Source organism: Miscanthus floridulus, chromosome 2 (genome assembly GCF_019320115.1).
Source record: "Miscanthus floridulus cultivar M001 chromosome 2, ASM1932011v1, whole genome shotgun sequence".
NCBI lineage: Eukaryota > Viridiplantae > Streptophyta > Magnoliopsida > Poales > Poaceae > Miscanthus > Miscanthus floridulus.
Genome location: NC_089581.1, coordinates 182,106,361 through 182,125,306, shown reverse-complemented (window position 1 = coordinate 182,125,306; position 18,946 = coordinate 182,106,361). Strand labels below are relative to the sequence as shown.

The following is an 18,946-nucleotide window of genomic DNA, read 5'->3' as shown; positions in this document are numbered from 1 at the left end:
ATTCTTCGTCTTTATTTCTAATGTTCCTCAATCGCTCGCTGTAACAGCTAACGATATGTCCAATTTCATCTGCTTGTGCCGTTTTTGCGACATGTTTGTATAGCTGGACTATGCCTACCTCTTGCTCAAAATTGGGTGTCCAGTACGTCGCAACACACCAGTGACTGCTATACCGAGGAGTGTTATCTGACGAAGAGGAATCGTATCATATGTACCGAAATTCGATTTCCCTTTTTGTGTGCCATATGTCGCTTAGACTTATCATGACATGTGGGGCCTGTGTGCAGTTTATATATTGGTTAGAATCACCAGCTCAAAGACCCCATGTTCCCATGGGATAAATTAGCATGACAACATGCATTACATCAATACAAGGCGATGATACCATGGAACGATCAACTGCACCCGTTCCGGTTCCGACTCCACCGCCGGGACTCGGGATCACGGACTGCAACTACAGAAATGGCTCGGCCAACCCATCGTCCTATTGCCTTCTAATCAAGTTGAGGTAAAAAAAATGCTGCCGCTCATCATCAGCACGAGTTTATTAACTTATGTACTGCCTGGTGCTTGCTCTACAACCTTCTCGCGTCTGCCACCAAAACAACCGCTTTCTGCTAATAATACAACATCCTCAGGTGAAAATGGAAGTGCTGCCAGAACTCAAGTAATGTCTTGACTGACGGGACCTGCAACAAGACGGGAAAGGTACATGTTTATGTTAAATTCGTGAAACTCCAGTTGGTGGCAAATTCAGTTGAACGGTGCAAATTGCACACAATTACTATTTGAAAGGGGAAGATTGTTGGAAACCATGTGTAATCCAACTGAAATAAAAATATATTGAAAAGAATGGGGCAAATACAAAATTGCATAAACATAGCAAATACAGGAAAAGCACCCTTGCTGTGGGGTACAAATCCTGGTGTTCACCTATTTATATGTTTATACAAGTTTAACAGCTGTGCAAAAAAAAAAGAACCAATCTTTCACAGAAATTAAATTCGTTTACCCAACAAAACCTGAAGAGGTTGGCTCTATTTTTTGCTTTCAGTGGACAAGAGTTCTAGCATGTAATATGATGACTATAATTTAAAGGTGTTTCAGAAGAGTAGGACTGTGATTTTAAACAAAAAGAAAAAGGACCAATTTACTGTTAACTTTCCTCTGATTGTCAGGGACTAGAGAACAAAAAACATACTAACATCATAAGATTCGGTAAAATGCAAAGTTACAAAGTGTAGAATAACATTTTGGATTCCGAAGTGCTGCTGTGGCTATTTGTTCCCATTTTATGGCAAGAGTTCTGAGAAGAAAATTCTATAGAGGGTGACACATAATTATATATAGTTGCTTACTATCAGTAAAAGGATTACTGAAGCAAAAACCTTACCTTCTTTGCTTGTTTATGACTTTATTTTCAGAGAGTCGCAAGTTTTCTAATTGGGAGATCTGGCTGATTGAAGACAAATAATCCACAAAAGCAGGGCCTCTCAATGACTGTAACAACTTTGGAGGAACTACTGGAGACAGGGTTTCGCAAAGATGAACATGCCGCTCCCTGCACAAAGCAATACCACTAGCTAATCATGCAAATTATCCATGTGAAGATTAACAAAAAAAAATAGTCATAAATCATCAACAGTTCAATATCAGTGGATCCTACCATTTTTTTTTTAAGATCGGACCAAGTCGGCATGTATTAATAAGAAGGAAGCAGTTTTACAGCTGTGCGCGCAATGCGCACTAGGTCCTCCTCGGCAGGCTGCTGAGAAGGCGATTACATCAATGTGGATTACTCGCTAAGAAGTAAAATCTCTAAAGATTTACAGGCTTTTGCCCCTGCTAGCTTCCACATTTTGCATTCATCCACCACCATCAGTAGCAAGGCAGTCATCCCCAGTCCGATGTCACGCCCACCAGCCACAACTCTATGTTGTTATCCTACCAAATTTATGGGGACTCAGAAGAAGCTAAGCATCTTGCATGCTAGTGCTTCAAATGAATCGTCCAGTGGTATGCAAATAGAGCACGCACATTTATTTAATTAGTCCTGGCTAATTTAACACAAAATATAATCACAAGTCACAAATCTATTTAAGTCGAGTACAATTTATACACAATCCAGTGTTCAGGATTTTTACCATGACAGTTTCATATGCCTGAAAGAGCTCTGTAGTGAAACTGAAAAATATAAAGATTTTTTGTGCAATGGAATTGTAGATGAAACCACAATCTATCACTATAGTATGGACTTAGATTTGCTAATTACATCAAATGCGGCAATATAAGCAACCATGTAAGGTTCAAGGGGCACAATGATAAAAAGCTAATAGCTTTCCAGGATACGCCAGGTACCAGATCACATATATTTCCAATTATAAGATATCTAATATAGATAATAACTAACAGACAATTGCAAATAGATAAAACCGCCATCATTGTTGTCATTATATGATCTTCTATTGACACACATTACTTGTAGCCATTTATTATTTTGACCACTAAAATAAGCTGCCCATTTTTTAATTTATAACCACAATACAAATCGGATTATTAGGGAACATATAGAGTTTTATATAACATAACCAGCGATATGAAAGCAGTGTATAGAAGCAACCAACCTACTGGAACAGAATCACGTTACTTACCTTCTTGGATTTTTCATATGAGAAATGTTCGTAGATCCACAATCATTCCTGAATCCTGAACAGATAATTTTACCAAGGGATACGGCAGCGGTACTCGGCAAACAACAACTCTCGTGATAAATCGACAGAACCACCATCTATTTTTTGGGAATTCCTTGAGAAAATGCAAAGAGCATGCTGGGCATATACAGATCCCATCTCAAACTGATTGTTGTACCAAGAAGAATCATCTGGCTCAGCACAAGGAGTTGAAGATGGATCCAACATATCCTGCACAAATTTAGAAATGCTTGAGTCAAATATTGTATTTCAGAGATATGAATCTTTAAAGCAAGCAAAAGAGAATATGCCTGACCTTAGTAAGAGGGTAGTAACGGGAAAGCATAAGATCTGATTCTGATATTAAATCAGACACTTCTGAGGCAAGCTTCAAAGCTCCAGAAGCTGCTCTGTTGTGATTAGCGTCACTGGAAAATTCAAGACAGCAACTTCGTAGCCTGTTCCAAGTGTCCTGTACTTGTTCAACCTTGCAAGAGTCATTAGTTTTTTTGCCAGAGAGCAGCCAGATGCTTTCAGCACGACTACATTCATCCATCAATTGAAACCCAGCAGTTGAACAGCTTGCCTGTTCATTCCTCCCAAACGATTCCATATAAGCCTCACTTGTCTCACCAACTACATCTTCTACATCTTTCTGTCGCTCAGCCATTAGATTCTTCACACAGTCAGTGTCTTCTAATACCACTCTGGACGTAGTGTATGTACCATCATAAAAGGCAGAAAAATCATTAGACACTGCCCTTGACAAAAATTCATCACCACTTATGGATGCAGATGTGCCATCCACAATTAAGGACGACTCAGGTACACATGACACGCCCTGTGACATAAATGTATCACAAACTTGTGAAATGGACCCATACATGTTGCTTTCAGGTGGGTTTTGGAGAGAATCAGCAATTTCAAAGGTCTCTCGTGATTCAACGGGAGAACAGAACTGATCGGAAATCCCTTGCCCATGTATAGGAGGCACCTCTGAAGGTTGTGGGAAGAAACCAACTTCAGTAACAGTAAATATGTCATGTTTTTCAGTACCTACATCAGCTGGATCATCATCGGACTCAGATAATAGCAGCGAACAATGTCGATTTCTTTTTATTTTTTTATCAGATGGAAGAGGTATATCTGGAAGATCATGGAAATCATCAAGTTCATTCTTGCAAGGTGAAATATCATTACGCTCAGTCGAGTGGGCACGCTTCAAACTGGATTTCTTAGCCTTTCTTGTTTTAGCTGCGCTTCTTCCCTTGACCAAAGATGCTGTTACTTGTAACTGCAGGCCTTCGAGATCTGATATTTCCTTCTGTTTTTTCTTTTCTTCAGCCAAAAGGATAGTTTTGTCTACCTCCATGCATAATGTTTCAGATAATTTACAAGGGAACTCCCATGGCAACATTTTTGGTACTGTAGAATGTACAGTGTCTAAATCAAGTGAGAAAGGACCACACAAACATTCCTTTGGCCTCTCTGAAAGTAGAACAGGACATGATCAGCACTTCAAGAGTTAACACAGCATGAGATTGCAAAAGAAACAAAAACAGAAAAGAAAAAAGATTTCAAGCTCAACTACCAGCTAGTTAGGCATTACATGGAAAAATAACTAGAACAGCCCTTCTGGAACCACGAGGGTGCACAGCTGTTAGTGTGGGGTGCCAACAGTTCATTCTGACAGATCTAACACCCACATCATTTACTGAAAGAATGAAGGAAAGTATCTGCAACATGTAGATAAAACTTTCTATAAATGAAGTTCGTTTTACGCCAGGAACAGCCTAGTAAATTAAGAACCTCCTAGGCCCACCTTAGATTTATAAGGTGACTAATGTGCATATCACACATGAACTCATGATATAATCCTTAAAGCTGCTGCAGGGCGATGCTCTGCGACAAACCCCATCAATTTATTCCCTTCGTTCCAAAATGTAAGGTGTTCCAGTTTTCTCCTAAGTTATACTTCTCTAACTTTGACCATAGAAAATTGTATTACCACCTATAATAGCAAATAAATGCACTATCAAGACATTTCATGGTGGATTTTATATGAAACTAATTTGATGTTGCAGCAGATGTCGGTGCATTTATCTGTAAGCATGGCCAAAGTTTAACATAGTTTAACAAGGGTTCACAAACCAATTGCAGAAGCAAATACAAGTGAGAAAGAAGCATAGTAAGTTTTACATACTGAAAGGTCTAAAAGAAGTGAACAATGAGCCAGTACAACATACTACAAAAAAATATGGATAAATTTTGCCTGGTAAAGCATCAAACCTGTGAATTGATGCCTTCCTTGGTACCAAAACTGCAGAAGCATCACTGTCCTCCTAATGTCACCTAGACAAATATCAATCACATGCTTTAACTGAGGAACAGTGACATATACTCCCTCAGATTTACAAATCTGCATTAAGATAGGATAGAGTCAACTTTCAACAAATCTGGCAAGCAAAAGAACTTCTCTGTGATCTCAGCCTATAAGAGAGAGGGAGGGGAGACTGTTTACCATGCCAACATGTGAAAGTAGCTCTGAGGTCGATGGGTATTTGAAATTTAAAACAAGTTGATCCAAGAGATTCGGCAAAGATGGATCCTTCCCTTCACAAATTACGAATAATGGACAAAAATAACAAGGAGCTTTAGTGTACTAGTACCACATTGACTGAAATTATTAAGGTCATCTGTAGGATCCTAAAAGGAAAGGATAAAATGCTCACTGTTGCTAGTCAGTATGATTGGCCATTTTGTAGTCTTTGCCATCTTAAGTATGGTTGAAATAAACCCACGATCCTCATCAAAGACAGTATCCACATCCTCAAATAGTATGAGTGTCTTGTTAGCAACTTGTTTAGGAGCTTCATCACAGGCCTTCAAACCTGAGTAGTATCCTACAGGTGATTTTGGTTGATCACAGTCAATCATTACTCTTGTAGCACAGGACATCAAATGTTGGTATTCAGTCCTATCAGGAGTTCCTGAATCTGGATCCAAGGAATCATCCCTTAGTGGATTGATAACCTCCTCCTGTGACCTGTACAAGAGATTAAAAAAAAGGATTCAAAGGTATGTTTGCTTCAACTAGGCAACCATGTGAAATATTAGAGAAATGCACATATTATTAGAGCCTAAGCTACAATTCACTGCATATCTACTTCTGCAGAAAAGAACTTCACAGAATTTTAACCAAGCTACTACATTACTCGCATGGTCATTGCTATTTTCATGTGCCCCAAATTCATTATACCATCATTCCCTGCAGGCGTTTTTTCCCGCATGCTACAGTTTCTATTCCTTGGAAGATCAAATATAGTCAGCATTAATTATTTCTAGAAACACTTGAGTTGAAAATTGTACAATACAGTTTTATATAATAAGATGAAAAGTGTTGCGAACTAAACGAAAACAAGGAGCGAGAGGGAGGTTAGAGAGACAGAGTCAAGAAAACAATTAGGGAGAGTCCCCCACCCAATTGACCCTTATAGGTCCTTCATATAGCTAAGGGTGGAGGTGATTGTTTACCTCCTAACCTAGTAAATTTACAAATAGGTCCTTGGACCTTACACAGGCTGTGCCTTTTACAACACGGGGTAGGCACAGGCTAGGTCTTCCCCCAACAAGTTTACAAAAAGCAAACAAACAAGGCTAGTTTTCAAATCTGCACAATCCATAGAAGTGCATTTGTCGAACATATAGAATTACAGAACTATACTTACTAAGCTAGAATTTTACAGGTTAGAAAAATAATGTCAGGCTGCTGGTTGAACTACTAATTTCTGACAGAACTACTAGGAGATCCATTTGATTTCCTGAACTACTACATACTGCCCAATTTATGGACGTTTATGCAACTATATCCTACATGACCTTCAATTAGTTCATCTTGTTGGACTTTGCACGAAATTTAGATACACGATGTTATGTCTAGTTCTTATTTTCCTTGAGTATGCATCACCATGTTGTGTTCTTCAACTGCCAAGTTATGCCCTGATATTCTGAAAGTAATCCTACAGATATGAAGGTTGCTGACTTAAATGCTAGTGCTATTTCACATAAGCAGTATTTTTTATACTCAAGCACAAACAAATGGATTCAATCAATCCTCACGGTAAAAGTAAAGCGCTTTCTTCCTGAAAGGTATGTTTTTGGATTATTCTCGGTAAATCCATAACTGACTATGATAGCTTATAAAGGATGTGGTATCGCCCAAGAATACAGCTTGGCAGCCATGACAACTGTGGCATCCGGCCCAGTTTAGAATTTGGCCCATAGTGGCCCATAAGCAATTTAATGAGATATTGTGGAGAGTTTAGTCCCACCTTGGTTGTTAAAGGTGGGATAAACCAACATATAAAGCTTCTAGAGTCCATCCCACCATCCCCGGGTTAATCCTTTTACGCGAAGCGAGGACGAAAGCGTAAGTGGGATAGTGGTAGGTGTGGTTCGCTCAGCGTGCAGAGTGGATCTGAGCCATTTGGACTCTAGTGCGTTACAAAATGGTATCAGAGAAGACCTTCGTGGCCACGGGCGCGTGCGGGCCAGGGGCGCGGACATGGGGTTCATTGCGCGTGTAGGCCCTGCGGGGTGCACGGCATGGCACATGTGTCGGCACTGGGCGCACGGTTGCGTGTGCTAAGAGGGAACGTTCCTGGTCATCGTTTGCCCGATTGTGGGTGTGTTGGGCCGACGAGGACGTCGGTTCCTTTGAGGGGAGGTGTATGTGACATCCGGCCCAGTTTAGAATTTGGCCCATAGTGGCCCATAAGCAAGTTAATGAGATATTGTGGAGAGTTTAGTCCCACCTTGGTTGTTAAAGGTGGGATAGACCAACATATAAGGCTTCTAGAGTCCATCCCACCATCCCCGGGTTAATCCTTTTACGCGAAGCGAGGACGAAAGCGTAAGTGGGATGGTGGTAGGTGTGGTTCGCTCAACGTGCAGAGTGGATCTGAGCCGTTTGGACTCTAGTGCGTTACAACAACCAAAGGTAGTGCAAAATGCTAAGCATCTTCATGAAAGCAAGAGACTAACATATTATTAACTAAAAGAAGATGCAGCTGAGGCTGCAGCGTGAACTGGATAGAAGCATCACAAACCGGAATGTGAGCAAACATAGAAGGAGCTGTACAAACCATTTTTCAAGGCCATGTGATTTAGTTGCTTCCTCAAACTTCTGCCTTACATATGCCCCATTTCTCATGTCAGATGTATTTACCTAGAATAATGCCAAACATTAATCAGTAAAATCAAGCATATGAAGCAGCAGACTTGCACTTCTCAGAAAGAAATGCTGGTGAAACTACCTCTATCACATTGAAGCCTTGTTCCTTGGCACATGCAAAAACTGCAGCCGATTTTCCACACTGAATTTAAGAACAAAGATATCATAGTAGCATAGACACAAATGAGAGTATATCCAGTTATATATATGTATATAGGTATAACTACACCGAGACATAGCCAAGTGCTTGCAAATATACAGAACAATTCTTGAATTAGTTATAGGAGGTGCAGAATTCCTTGCTTAGGGTTTATGTAACAACGAAGTCATACAGTAAATCTTTTGTCCAAGTAAATATACCACTACCTCCGTTCTAGAATGTGTCAATGGCCTCAGGAAAATATGTTCTAGAATGTGTCAATGGGCTCAGGAAAATAGATTCCACAACGTTTGTCTATTGAAGATATCAAAAGTCAAGTTATTGTTATGGTTCCACTCTCTCCTAGCAATTAAATGCTTTGAAATAACAGAAGCAATTGTATCATGTTATTAGTTAAGGGTATAGATGGTCACTTCGCTTTGATATTTTTTTATTCAAAATAGTACTTGGTCAGTGTGCATGTTGTGCTTTTTTCTCGAAAACGTAGGAGAACTGTGCTTCATTATATTAAGAAGAAAAAGGGGAAAGAGACCTCGTACAACACACAACACAACGCTCCACTTTAACAAACTTGCATACGCACCTGTGGAAACATAAAGGCGACCAAAGCTAGACTATCTCTAGGCTAAAAACTGCTTTGGGGGGCGGGGGGTGGGGGCGGCTGCCAAGAATGAAAGCCCCTGGGCTCCAGCCAAAACCCACAGCCGACGCTCCTCCAAAGCAAAACCCAAAGCACCCAGGGTCATTGCAGAATGGAGAGAGTAGCTGATAAGCCTTGACCTTAAACATTTAAAAGTAAATGAAGAGTGAGATATTGAGGTATTTTCCTGAATTATAAAATGGGAATTGGGAAGCACTAGCATATCACATAGTAGTTTCCAGAAAAAAGGTTCATTGATCAGTGAAACATTCCCCTTTTTGGGATGGTGTCCTTTAGGATGGGATTCGCTACAGACAACCAGACACACATTCATTAAAAAAAACACTACTAGCATCAGTATATACACGACAAACTAGCTCAAAGGCATTTAAATGAAGCATGCAGCTCAAATGCCAATTATTCTTTAGTGGTGCACTCACCCCAACTGGTCCAGTGATTAGAAGTGTGTTTTCACAATCAGAAGGACTCTCTGAATAATCTGAATCAGATTCATCTTGATATGAGCTGTCATTAGTGTCCCCATTAGCAGCTCCAATCTTGTGGCCTTTTTCATCCCAACCTTTGAGCCATTCGGCGAGAAACTTTACATGCTCACTATTTCCACATACCTGCTTAACCAAATATAGCAGTAACCTAAGACGAAATGTAAGCATACTACAAACATTGATCTGCGCTTTCCTAAATGAAGAATTTTAGCAGAAAAGGCTAATGAAATAGAAGCGATAATTGGGAAATGGGCTGCACAATTGCTTATCTTCATATTATGCATAAAGGACAGTACAAACACAAATAGTGATGTTCACCTGGGCCGCAGTTTCAGGTCGGTACTTGTCAGTCCATAGGTAATAGGTAGGCTGACAACTGCGATAGAAAATACTATGTTATGTGCAGTTAAAGATTTGAAGATTAAAAAAACAACTACCAGTTATTTTGCCAATACGTCTATTTGGATTAAAATTTGGTTGGCCTGAAGTTCCTGATGAATAGTTAGGTGGATTATGACAAGGAGATAGGAGCTTATAGTGTTAGAACAAGCGTGAGGAAGCAAGTCCCTGTAAATTGATTAATGAGGTACAAACAAGTTAAAATCTGCTACAAAATAAAACAAGGCTGCAACTTCATTTGACTACCAAAAAAAGCAAAAGGCAAAAAAAGTATCCATCCATAGTTTGAGGGCAATTTCATATCTCAGTGGACAAGCAAAATCCTTATTGGTTGTACTTTGGACCTTCAGTCTTAGAAGAGAAACTATCTTAATGCTGAGTAACCCGAACTCTTTGAGCAGGCATTAACATGGAATAGCTGATGCATTGATAGCATGGGCTGTTGGCCAATTGGCATGGTCATTCTGATTAACATTGGCTAATAAGATTCCAAGAACTATAATTCCAATTTTGTTGTGAAAATACTACCAGACCAGCTAGAAGGAAACTGCAACATTTAGGGAAAATATACATAATGTTGATTACCCATTCTGTGGAACTTCTGGCTCTACATTCAGATCAAGAAGAGAAGCTTGGCAACTAGCACCAGGCATCAACAAGTTCTGGTTCTCCACATTGATCTGGACAGTTCAAACAGTTGTGAAACACAACTTCAAATCAGTGCATGATTAGAACAATAAACTATGAGAGAACAAATATAGCTCTTATTATGTATAAAATGTTAGATGAACAGGAAATTCTACCGCATCTGAAGGACAGCTGTGTTCACTTTGCTTGTCAGTAAAACTAGCAAAAGGCATTCCTGAAGTTGTACACTCAGCAAGAATCGGCTCTGCCAATTGATTAGAATGCCTCTTGCAATTAGTTTCTATTGTCAGTGGTTTAACCAAGCCCTCAAAGAATGACACTGATTTTTTAAGAGAGGCAGTATCAGCGTCAAAGGAAGACAGATCAGTGATTATCCAATTACTCCAGTGGATCGGTATACTGGCCTACAAAAAAAACATTTCTCTTCACTTGACCACGAGTAATGATATAACTTCTGAGAAAATATACAAAACATGCATTTGCTTGGCATACCTCTGATTGGTACACAACATGAATAGGATAAAATGGTGGATCCCTCTCAGAATCACAAAGCCCGCTTCACATTTTCAATATTGATAACATCTTGATCTTGGTTAGCACATTTGTTCATTTTCCGAGAAGCAAAGAAAGGGTGCATTTTCTTTCCAGATGATAACCTTCGAATTTCCTGGCAATGAAATCAAAATATACTTTTATATTGAAAAAAGAACATATGCAACAATATTGTAAACACAAAGTCAACTAAAAAGAGGGGCAACTGCAATCAGAAGTGCTTTTTTCCTTAAACAACTAGAGTTGCAACTAGAGCACCTGTATGGAGATTAAACAACTAGAGCACCTGTATGGAGATGGAAATACACTTAAGATAACAAGCTGCTACTGAACATTGAAAGATCAAGGAGAGGAAAATGAAAAGGAAGATACAGCATAGGCGCATAGCATTCTTCTGCCCATACTTGTTTCATAGGGTGGCATTTAAACAGATGTAAACATAGACTAGCATTAATTGTGACAATAGTAGGAGGTAGAGACGCCATCAATTAATTTATCAAATAACAGACAAGATTTGAAACATTCCCTTAAAAAAAGATTTGAAACAAGCTAACAAGAAACAAGTCAAAGGGAAAGCAAAGAATAAAACCTTAAAAACATCAGCACAATAGCACACAATGTATCTCACCAATGCCGATGGACCATACCTCTGCTGCCATCTTCGCCTCTGACCTTAGGTCAACTTTCAACGGTGATATATCCTGATTGACTAGATTAGCATGTCCTGCTTTAGAAGGCGTACTCATCAAATCAATGTCAATTATTACTGGCGCTGCTACAGGCGAGCCGGCTTCAATCTGGCTGATATGCAATTGCTGACAGCTTCCAGGACCTTAAGAGCAAAATATTTATTTATACTTCTGTCGAAGTGAACTATAACTGATACAGGCATCAAATCATAACCCACAAATAATATTCAATAAATTGTATAGTATAATAAGAAGGATATAAGTGCAAAAACAGAGATACATGCAATTTTTGGAATATTTATTATCACCACCACAATATGCATCATAAGAAAAAAAAAACAGCATGTGTTATACAGTGTACTGAAACATCATTCTATGCAGCAGGTATGCAATCATAAACAGATTTAAAATACTACGCAAGTAAATATAAAATTTCTCAATATTTGAACATTGTTTTCACACAGCGATATAATGGAAAGTCTACCATTTCAAACTTGCAGATTGTATAACATCGTTACTACTTCTTTATAATGCAAACTAACAGGTTGGGAAATTTTAACAGGTGTGAGTATTGATAAGAGGGTTCCAACTAACTATCAGTACCATCTAAAGAAAATAGAATAAAAAGAAAGACCTAACCATCAGGAGATTCCAATGTCTTGCAACGCTTTCTGCTAGCATTAGGCACCTTCGGTGTTGCATCTTGCTTTCTGCCTTTACGTTGCTTTTTCTGAGGGCTTTCATCTAAATTTCAACAGGGCAACATTGAGACACAGAATTCTGTCAGCACGACTGTATTGCTTCTCATACACAAATAACAAGCAAAAATTTGATGACCAGACTGGTAAAGGATTATAGAAATGACAATAGTTCTGCAAAAAAGGTATCAGGACGACATACCAACCAAAATGACTTCATCCTTGTTAGCAGGATCCTGCCCATGTTTCTCTTTGTTTGAAGAGGGCTACAAAAGTTTGGTAAAGAAAATAACTATTTTACCTAGAGGCACAAGAAAAAAGGTGAACTGAATAGCAAACAGGTACCTATTTGTTGGAATGAAAGGATATGTATTTTCTTATCTTAAAAGCTAAACATAAGGCCAAAAAAAAGAGGTGGTGTCCCATCATTTCTACTCCCTCCATTCCAAATTGTAAGTCGTTTTTGGCTTTTCTAGATACGTAGCTTTTCTTATGGACCTAGATATACACTATGTCTAGATACGTAGTAAAAACTATGTATCTAAAAAAGCCAGAACAACTTACAATTTGGAAAGGAGGGAGTATTGATGAAGTAACAGATGTAGTACACATCATGAACAAGGACCCAAAACAAAATTTAAAGACCAAAGTTCTGCAGGCCCTTTCCAAAAAAGAAAATGAAACAGATGTAGTTCAATTTAAGTCAGGGAGAGACTGAGTTTGGCGTGTCTACTGTGACTGCTATCCAGGTAGGATTTTAGCTACGTTGTTGATTCGCTTGGTTGCAGAATTACCTCCTTATCCAAGTTGAAGTGCATCATTATCGGGCATCAGCAACAACCAGAAAAATGTATGTAACACAAAACAATGGCATGGTATCCCCCTAGACAAACTAAGTAGATCGAACAGCAGAAGCAGGCAAGATGCTTATATCTATCAACATTCGACTGAACAGAAATTGTATTCTCCACCTGCACAATTCAACGAGAAGACACAAATCAGCAGCTGAAATGGGCAATGTACCTTCTTCCCGTTCTCTGATTTTCGCGGCTTTCTCTTCTTCTTCCCCTTCTCCGGCTCCTCTCTAACTTCCGTCGCCGCCTCCTCCTCAGCCGCAGGCACGGGAGGAACAGCATCCGCATCTGCTCTTCCTGCTTCACCGGCGCCACCTCCTTTTCCTCCACCTTCGTAGCCGCCGCCGGCCGGTTTGACAAGCCCCCACGAGAGCTTCGACTGCACGCACCGCCTCAGCTGCTTCCCGTCGGCCGACGAGGGCGATGGCTTCGCCGGAGACGGCGACGGCGACGGCGCCTCGGGATCAGCGGATCCGCCCATGGGTACGAGAAATCAAATGGGGAATCGCAGTGGGTCAGAGCTAGGGTTTGGGTTTCGGGAGCTGGGAACGAGGCGTACAGTACAGCAGGAGGTGGTGTTGGAGTTGGATTAGCTTCACTTCACGTTTGCCGCGCGGCGGAGTGCGAAGGCGGGTGGTTTGCGCGGGCGCGCGTCGTATTGCGCGCTGCGCGCGATGGAGGCGGGCGCCGCAACCGGGGGGAGGGACTTTGGGCGGGGGTATGGCCCGGGACGAAAGGGACTCTGGTTAAAGGTCTCCCCGTAAAATTTTCTAACCGTACTAGCTATGGGCCCCTGGATTATCGTTGAATGGAAGATGGCCTTATCCATGGGCCACTAACGGGCTGTGCTGTTGTGAGCCGAGGCTTGGAGAGTCTGTGTAGCGGCCTAGCGGCAAGACGACATCGCGTGCGAAACGTGAGGCGACATCGTGTTCAGCGCGGCGAGCTCGAAGATGAGACAGGAACGTTGCTCAAAAAAAAAAAAAAAGATGAGACAGGAACAGGAAGCCATTCGTAGCGCGTGCCCAGTAGACTGCTAATACAGGCCACGGTCATCTCATTCGCTTCAAACTTTACACAATTCCATCGAAATCAACGTAATATCTTGGTTACCATTTCTGTAGCAATTACCAACAGAACCAAAGACGGACGCAAACCCTAAACATTCACTTCGATGCTTTTGCAAAAACCATTAGATCATCATAAACGTTTTTTTAACAATGTAGCGGCTTTTGACTAGTACATTGCATAATAGTAAAAAAAAAAAAAAAAAAAAAAAAAAAGATGAGACAGGAACAGGAAGCCATTCGTAGCGCGTGCCCAGTATAGACTGCTAATACAGGCCACGGTCATCTCATTCGCTTCAAACTGAACCCAATTCCATCGAAATCAACGTAATATCTTGGTTACCATTTCTGTAGCAATTACCAACAGAACCAAAGACGGACGCAAACCCTAAACATTCACTTCGATGCTTTTGCAAAAACCATTAGATCATCATAAACGTGTTTTTAACAATGTAGCGGCTTTTGACTAGTACATTGCATAATAGTCTGCGTTCTTGGTACATAAAAGAGTCTATTTGCTTCAGAACCGTCACAGTGAGATAGTACCGAAGCTGGCGACAATCATGGGGGCTTATCCTCTCAGCCATGTGTTCCTGTAGGACGAGTTGTCACGCCGCGAAGCATCATGTGGTTTGTACTCCATCAGATAGCTGTGTGGCAGCTTGAGGTGCCTCTTGATAGAATCCCTCAATGCCATCACAGCCTGAACAGCAAAAGGACATGAATGAGTAACACAGCCTGAAATCATATCTGAGAAGTATCATGTGCTGTTACTAACCTGATGGTCTGTTGCGTTCCGGTTCCAGACGCTCAGAATGTCTTCATTGAAACGGACACTAAGCACAACACCACAAACATCATCACTATATTCAAGTTGGTCGCCTACTAGCACCAGCACCTGGAGATCATAAATATATTGGTAAACGGAATTGAAATTCAAACCATCATACATATGGAAATCAATCTACGCCATGAACACATTTTGGACACTCAGGCATCAAGCCTGATGCCAATGTGAGAATTTTATAGCAATAACATTATAAAAATTATTGGCTGCAAAGACTGAACGGAACAACTTCCCCGTGTAACAGTGCATTGTGTGAATGTGGCTTCAATGCTTAACAGTCATGACATGAAACAAAGAGATAGTGCCATTATATGCCTAAATGGTACAAATGTTGTAGGCATGGATTGGAAGACTGAAAAAGTGCAAAAAGAAGCAACTTTATGCAAAACAACGCATAAAAGAATGACAGCTAGGAAGGGGGTATTTGTATCCCCCCCCGTTTCAGCTCTAGCCCCTCTTAATCCCATCAGATATCATACTAATAAACACAAATGTAAAAAAAAAATCAATGGATCAGACATGACCACAATATGAATCTAGTCAGTCTACTAGATGTTTCTGCATATCAATATAACCAAAAAGGTCAGTTGATTGTTCATTGTTCTATGTTAATTCATGGCTGATTGGCAAAAATGCTCCATCTTGTAATAACTATATTATCAGTAGTCAAAAACTTAAAGATACACTTGATGACTTGATGGCATAAAAAATATCAGTTTTAGAAACATCCATTTAGTAGCATCTAGGCATCTAGCATATAACACAAGTAATGACAACAACAAAGCGTTTTAGTAGGCCAACAATCTACACCATACAACATAGCAGGTCAATGTCTATGACCGTTCTATTTGATTCTATGGCTAACATCTTCATCGATATCCTCATCTCTTATCTTCGTCGTCTCATTGATATCCCCATCTCTCAGTAGCATAAATTCCAAAACATCGAAAGATATCCTTCTTGGGCAGTACCTGACCCTCCAAACTAACAGCTCCCTCATCATGTCTAGTGTGCCGAAGTCACACCTCATATAATCAGTCTTAGTTCTGCTAAATCTACAACCTTTTAACTCTAGAGTTTGCAGCCACAACTCTAGTTATCTACTCACGCCCAACACCCACATCTTTCATGATCACTACCTCGTCAGCAAAAAAGCAAACACCATAGGGTTCTCTTTGTATGTCCCCTGTGAACTCATCCGTCACCAAGGCATAGTAGCATCTAGCATACAATGCAAGAAACAAAATGGAATGCCATGCTTCAATAACTTCATTACTGTGCATGACTGAACCATTGAACCAAAGAATGAGTGTTTTTAGAGTGCAAAATTAGGCAATCTGTTGACAGTGTTCAATTGCCCATTCAATCAACTTGGACATCAAGCTATTATCCACGTGTTGCTCTTTAATTTTTTAAAAAAATAAAAGATAGCAAGTTGGAAACTAAGGAAACATCTGCACAATAGAGATTGGAAAACATATGTCGAGCCAAACATGTAAAAACACAGATACTATGGTTATCGATCTACATTTTGCATCAAATTTCATTAAGTTCACATGCGGGAGGCAAGCAAAATGACATTTGATATTATTTTCACAAATGTTAGCAGGTAAGGAAATGAATCGCATTCACAATACCATCGCCGAATCACAATTAAAGTCCAAATCAAAGCTCACAGCACAAAAGTTCAGGCAAAATGAATATGTAGTTCAATTAAATTAATTTAAGCAACAACAAACATATTGAAGAAATATGGCTCAGTAGAACCATGTAAATTATAGATATGGCACACAAGAAAGCTCAACCATAATAACATATAACAGCAGAGAATATGGTTGGAACTAGTTTCAACTTTCAAATTGATCCACACTAAAACATGTCTCGCAGCATAAAAACAATCCTACCATCAAGCTTGTTTTGTTTCATCATGGGTTCAACTTGCCATTACATGATTTTAATGGCTTGATCATGCCCCTCATTTCTTATCTACATTTTGGTCATGAGGAATAACTACTACCCCATTCCATTCTGTAAACAAAAGAGGACTAGGAAAAGATACTTGATTGGCTTTCAATACATGAAAGAATGGGTTGGTCTATCACCATGGCATTCCATATGCGGCCTGTTCACTGGTTGGTTTCTAGGCTGGTTTGGGCTGGCTGGTGTTGGTTTTATGTGAGAGGAAAACACTGTTGGTTGGCTGGTTTGGGCTGGTTGAAACCAACAAGCGAACAGGGTGATGATAGCTTGCCAATCAAAGAGTGATTCATCACAAAAAATGGTAGGATGCTACCAAGGTGGACAAGATCATAATAAGATAAGATCATTCTCCATATGGTATCAAACAGGCCAAAGTAACTATGTACTATCATAGAGTAGATGCTCAGGTAATGGATGAGTTTGAGGTTTAACTAAAATATGATCAACCGCAGCAAACGATCTTGTAAAAACACATACATTGATAGCACAAGTTCACTTACCAAATCCTCCCAGAATCGACCTGAAACTGCCTTTTTGAATCTAATTATCCACTTGCCACCATTCTGATTTGCAGGATCCTGGCCAATTGAAAACCATTAACCACTAGCCACAGGGACAGACATACAACACGTAGACAGAGAGACAACAGAGAATGACACGTTCTGAATAATACCTCCCAGAGGGGACGAATGCCATCCTTGAAGAGATGAAGGTCAGTGGGACTCGGCAGGGAAGAAGGGCGCGCAAGGTGGCAGTAGCAAACCCAGAACGATTCGACCTTCAAGTATTAAAAAAAAAAAGGAAACAGCAGTCAGCTGAACTGAAATTAGGAATCCCCCACAACAACTACAACCATCCGAGAGACATACTGTGCTGAAATCGATGATCTTCTTGATGTTGTCCTCGTACCTCGCACCAGGCGTCCGGCGCGTGTACCAGAGCACGAGCTTGCGCTGCAGACACGCAGCCAAAATTCAGTGAGTCAAAATCCACTTGTACAATCTCACCAAACAATCTACCACGCACAACGGTGATGTGGGGTGCAAAGTCTCCAGTTAGTTGAGGCGTGCGACAGATCTAGCTGCGGCGGGATCTTACCCTAAGGGGATGGAGGCCGGCCTTGAGGTCGCGGTTGCGGCGCTCGGTCTCCTCCGAATCCGCTTCGTCTTCCTCGGCGGCGGCGGGCGCGTCATCCTTCCGCGCGTGCGGTAGCTGCTGCTCCTCCTGCTCGGTCTCCTTCTTCTCCACCGCCGCCTCCATGGTGCGACCTTCCACAGCGATTTGGTCGGCTGGATGTAGCAGGTTTGGTCAGAACTCTCGAGCAGGATGAAGGGTCGCGAGGACTGGAGGAGAGGAACGGGGAAGGTGCCAAGGAGAGTGTAAGGTCTTGGGCCTTTTTCTCTTTTTCTCTTGGGCCTGCCGCGAGAAGCAGCGTCCTCGATAAAATTCTTTGGTGGACCGTCTCAAGACGAAGTTCCATCAAAATCTTCTCTCGGTTTGCTCAAAAAAAAAAATCTTCTCTCGGTAGAATGATGTCCGGTCAACATTCTCAAAATGAAAAATAGGAATCTATATTCACAAAATTTCAAGCAGTATTTTCCTTGGAATAACCCTGCTCACACAGGTAACCAACTATGGCGTATCACGGTCTGAGGTTTCAGAGTTCAAACCGTGAATCTAGATATAAAGTGATTACCAAAATGGAATCACGTGTAGGTTTTTTAGATGAAGAAATCGTGTGTAGGTCACTAGGTATTGTGTTCAAATCTGAAAGGTTCAACTTCAAAGGACGTGTTATAGCTTGCAAATCATCGTGTATTCCCTTCGAAGGGAAATTCGAAAAAGTGAAACTCATCGCTGCTTTAAGTGTTTTATCGAGGGGCTAGATCATCCTCAAATTATTTTTATTGTTTTCCATGGCTACGTTTGTGCCGGTACGTTGCCAAATGCAACCTGACAAAAATCAATCAAAATAAATTTAAA

The 18,946-nt window shown here is 40.6% G+C and overlaps 1 protein-coding gene and 1 pseudogene across 1 annotated transcript; both read right to left on the bottom strand.

The window, feature by feature from the left end:
• Window positions 1–225: 225 nt before the first annotated feature.
• Window positions 226–14,244, bottom strand: LOC136535961 (uncharacterized; annotated as a pseudogene).
• Window positions 14,245–14,525: 281 nt separating this feature from the next.
• Window positions 14,526–18,336, bottom strand: LOC136540910 (eukaryotic translation initiation factor NCBP-like). Its single transcript, XM_066532949.1, has 6 exons — window positions 18,062–18,336; window positions 17,833–17,916; window positions 17,637–17,741; window positions 17,464–17,541; window positions 14,915–15,034; window positions 14,526–14,839 (listed from the first exon to the last, which is right to left on the bottom strand). The coding sequence occupies exons 1-6, from the start codon at window positions 18,221–18,223 to the stop codon at window positions 14,708–14,710; spliced, it is 681 nt and encodes a 226-aa protein (XP_066389046.1). The 5' UTR covers window positions 18,224–18,336; the 3' UTR covers window positions 14,526–14,707.
• Between the last annotated feature and the right edge of the window lie 610 nt (window positions 18,337–18,946).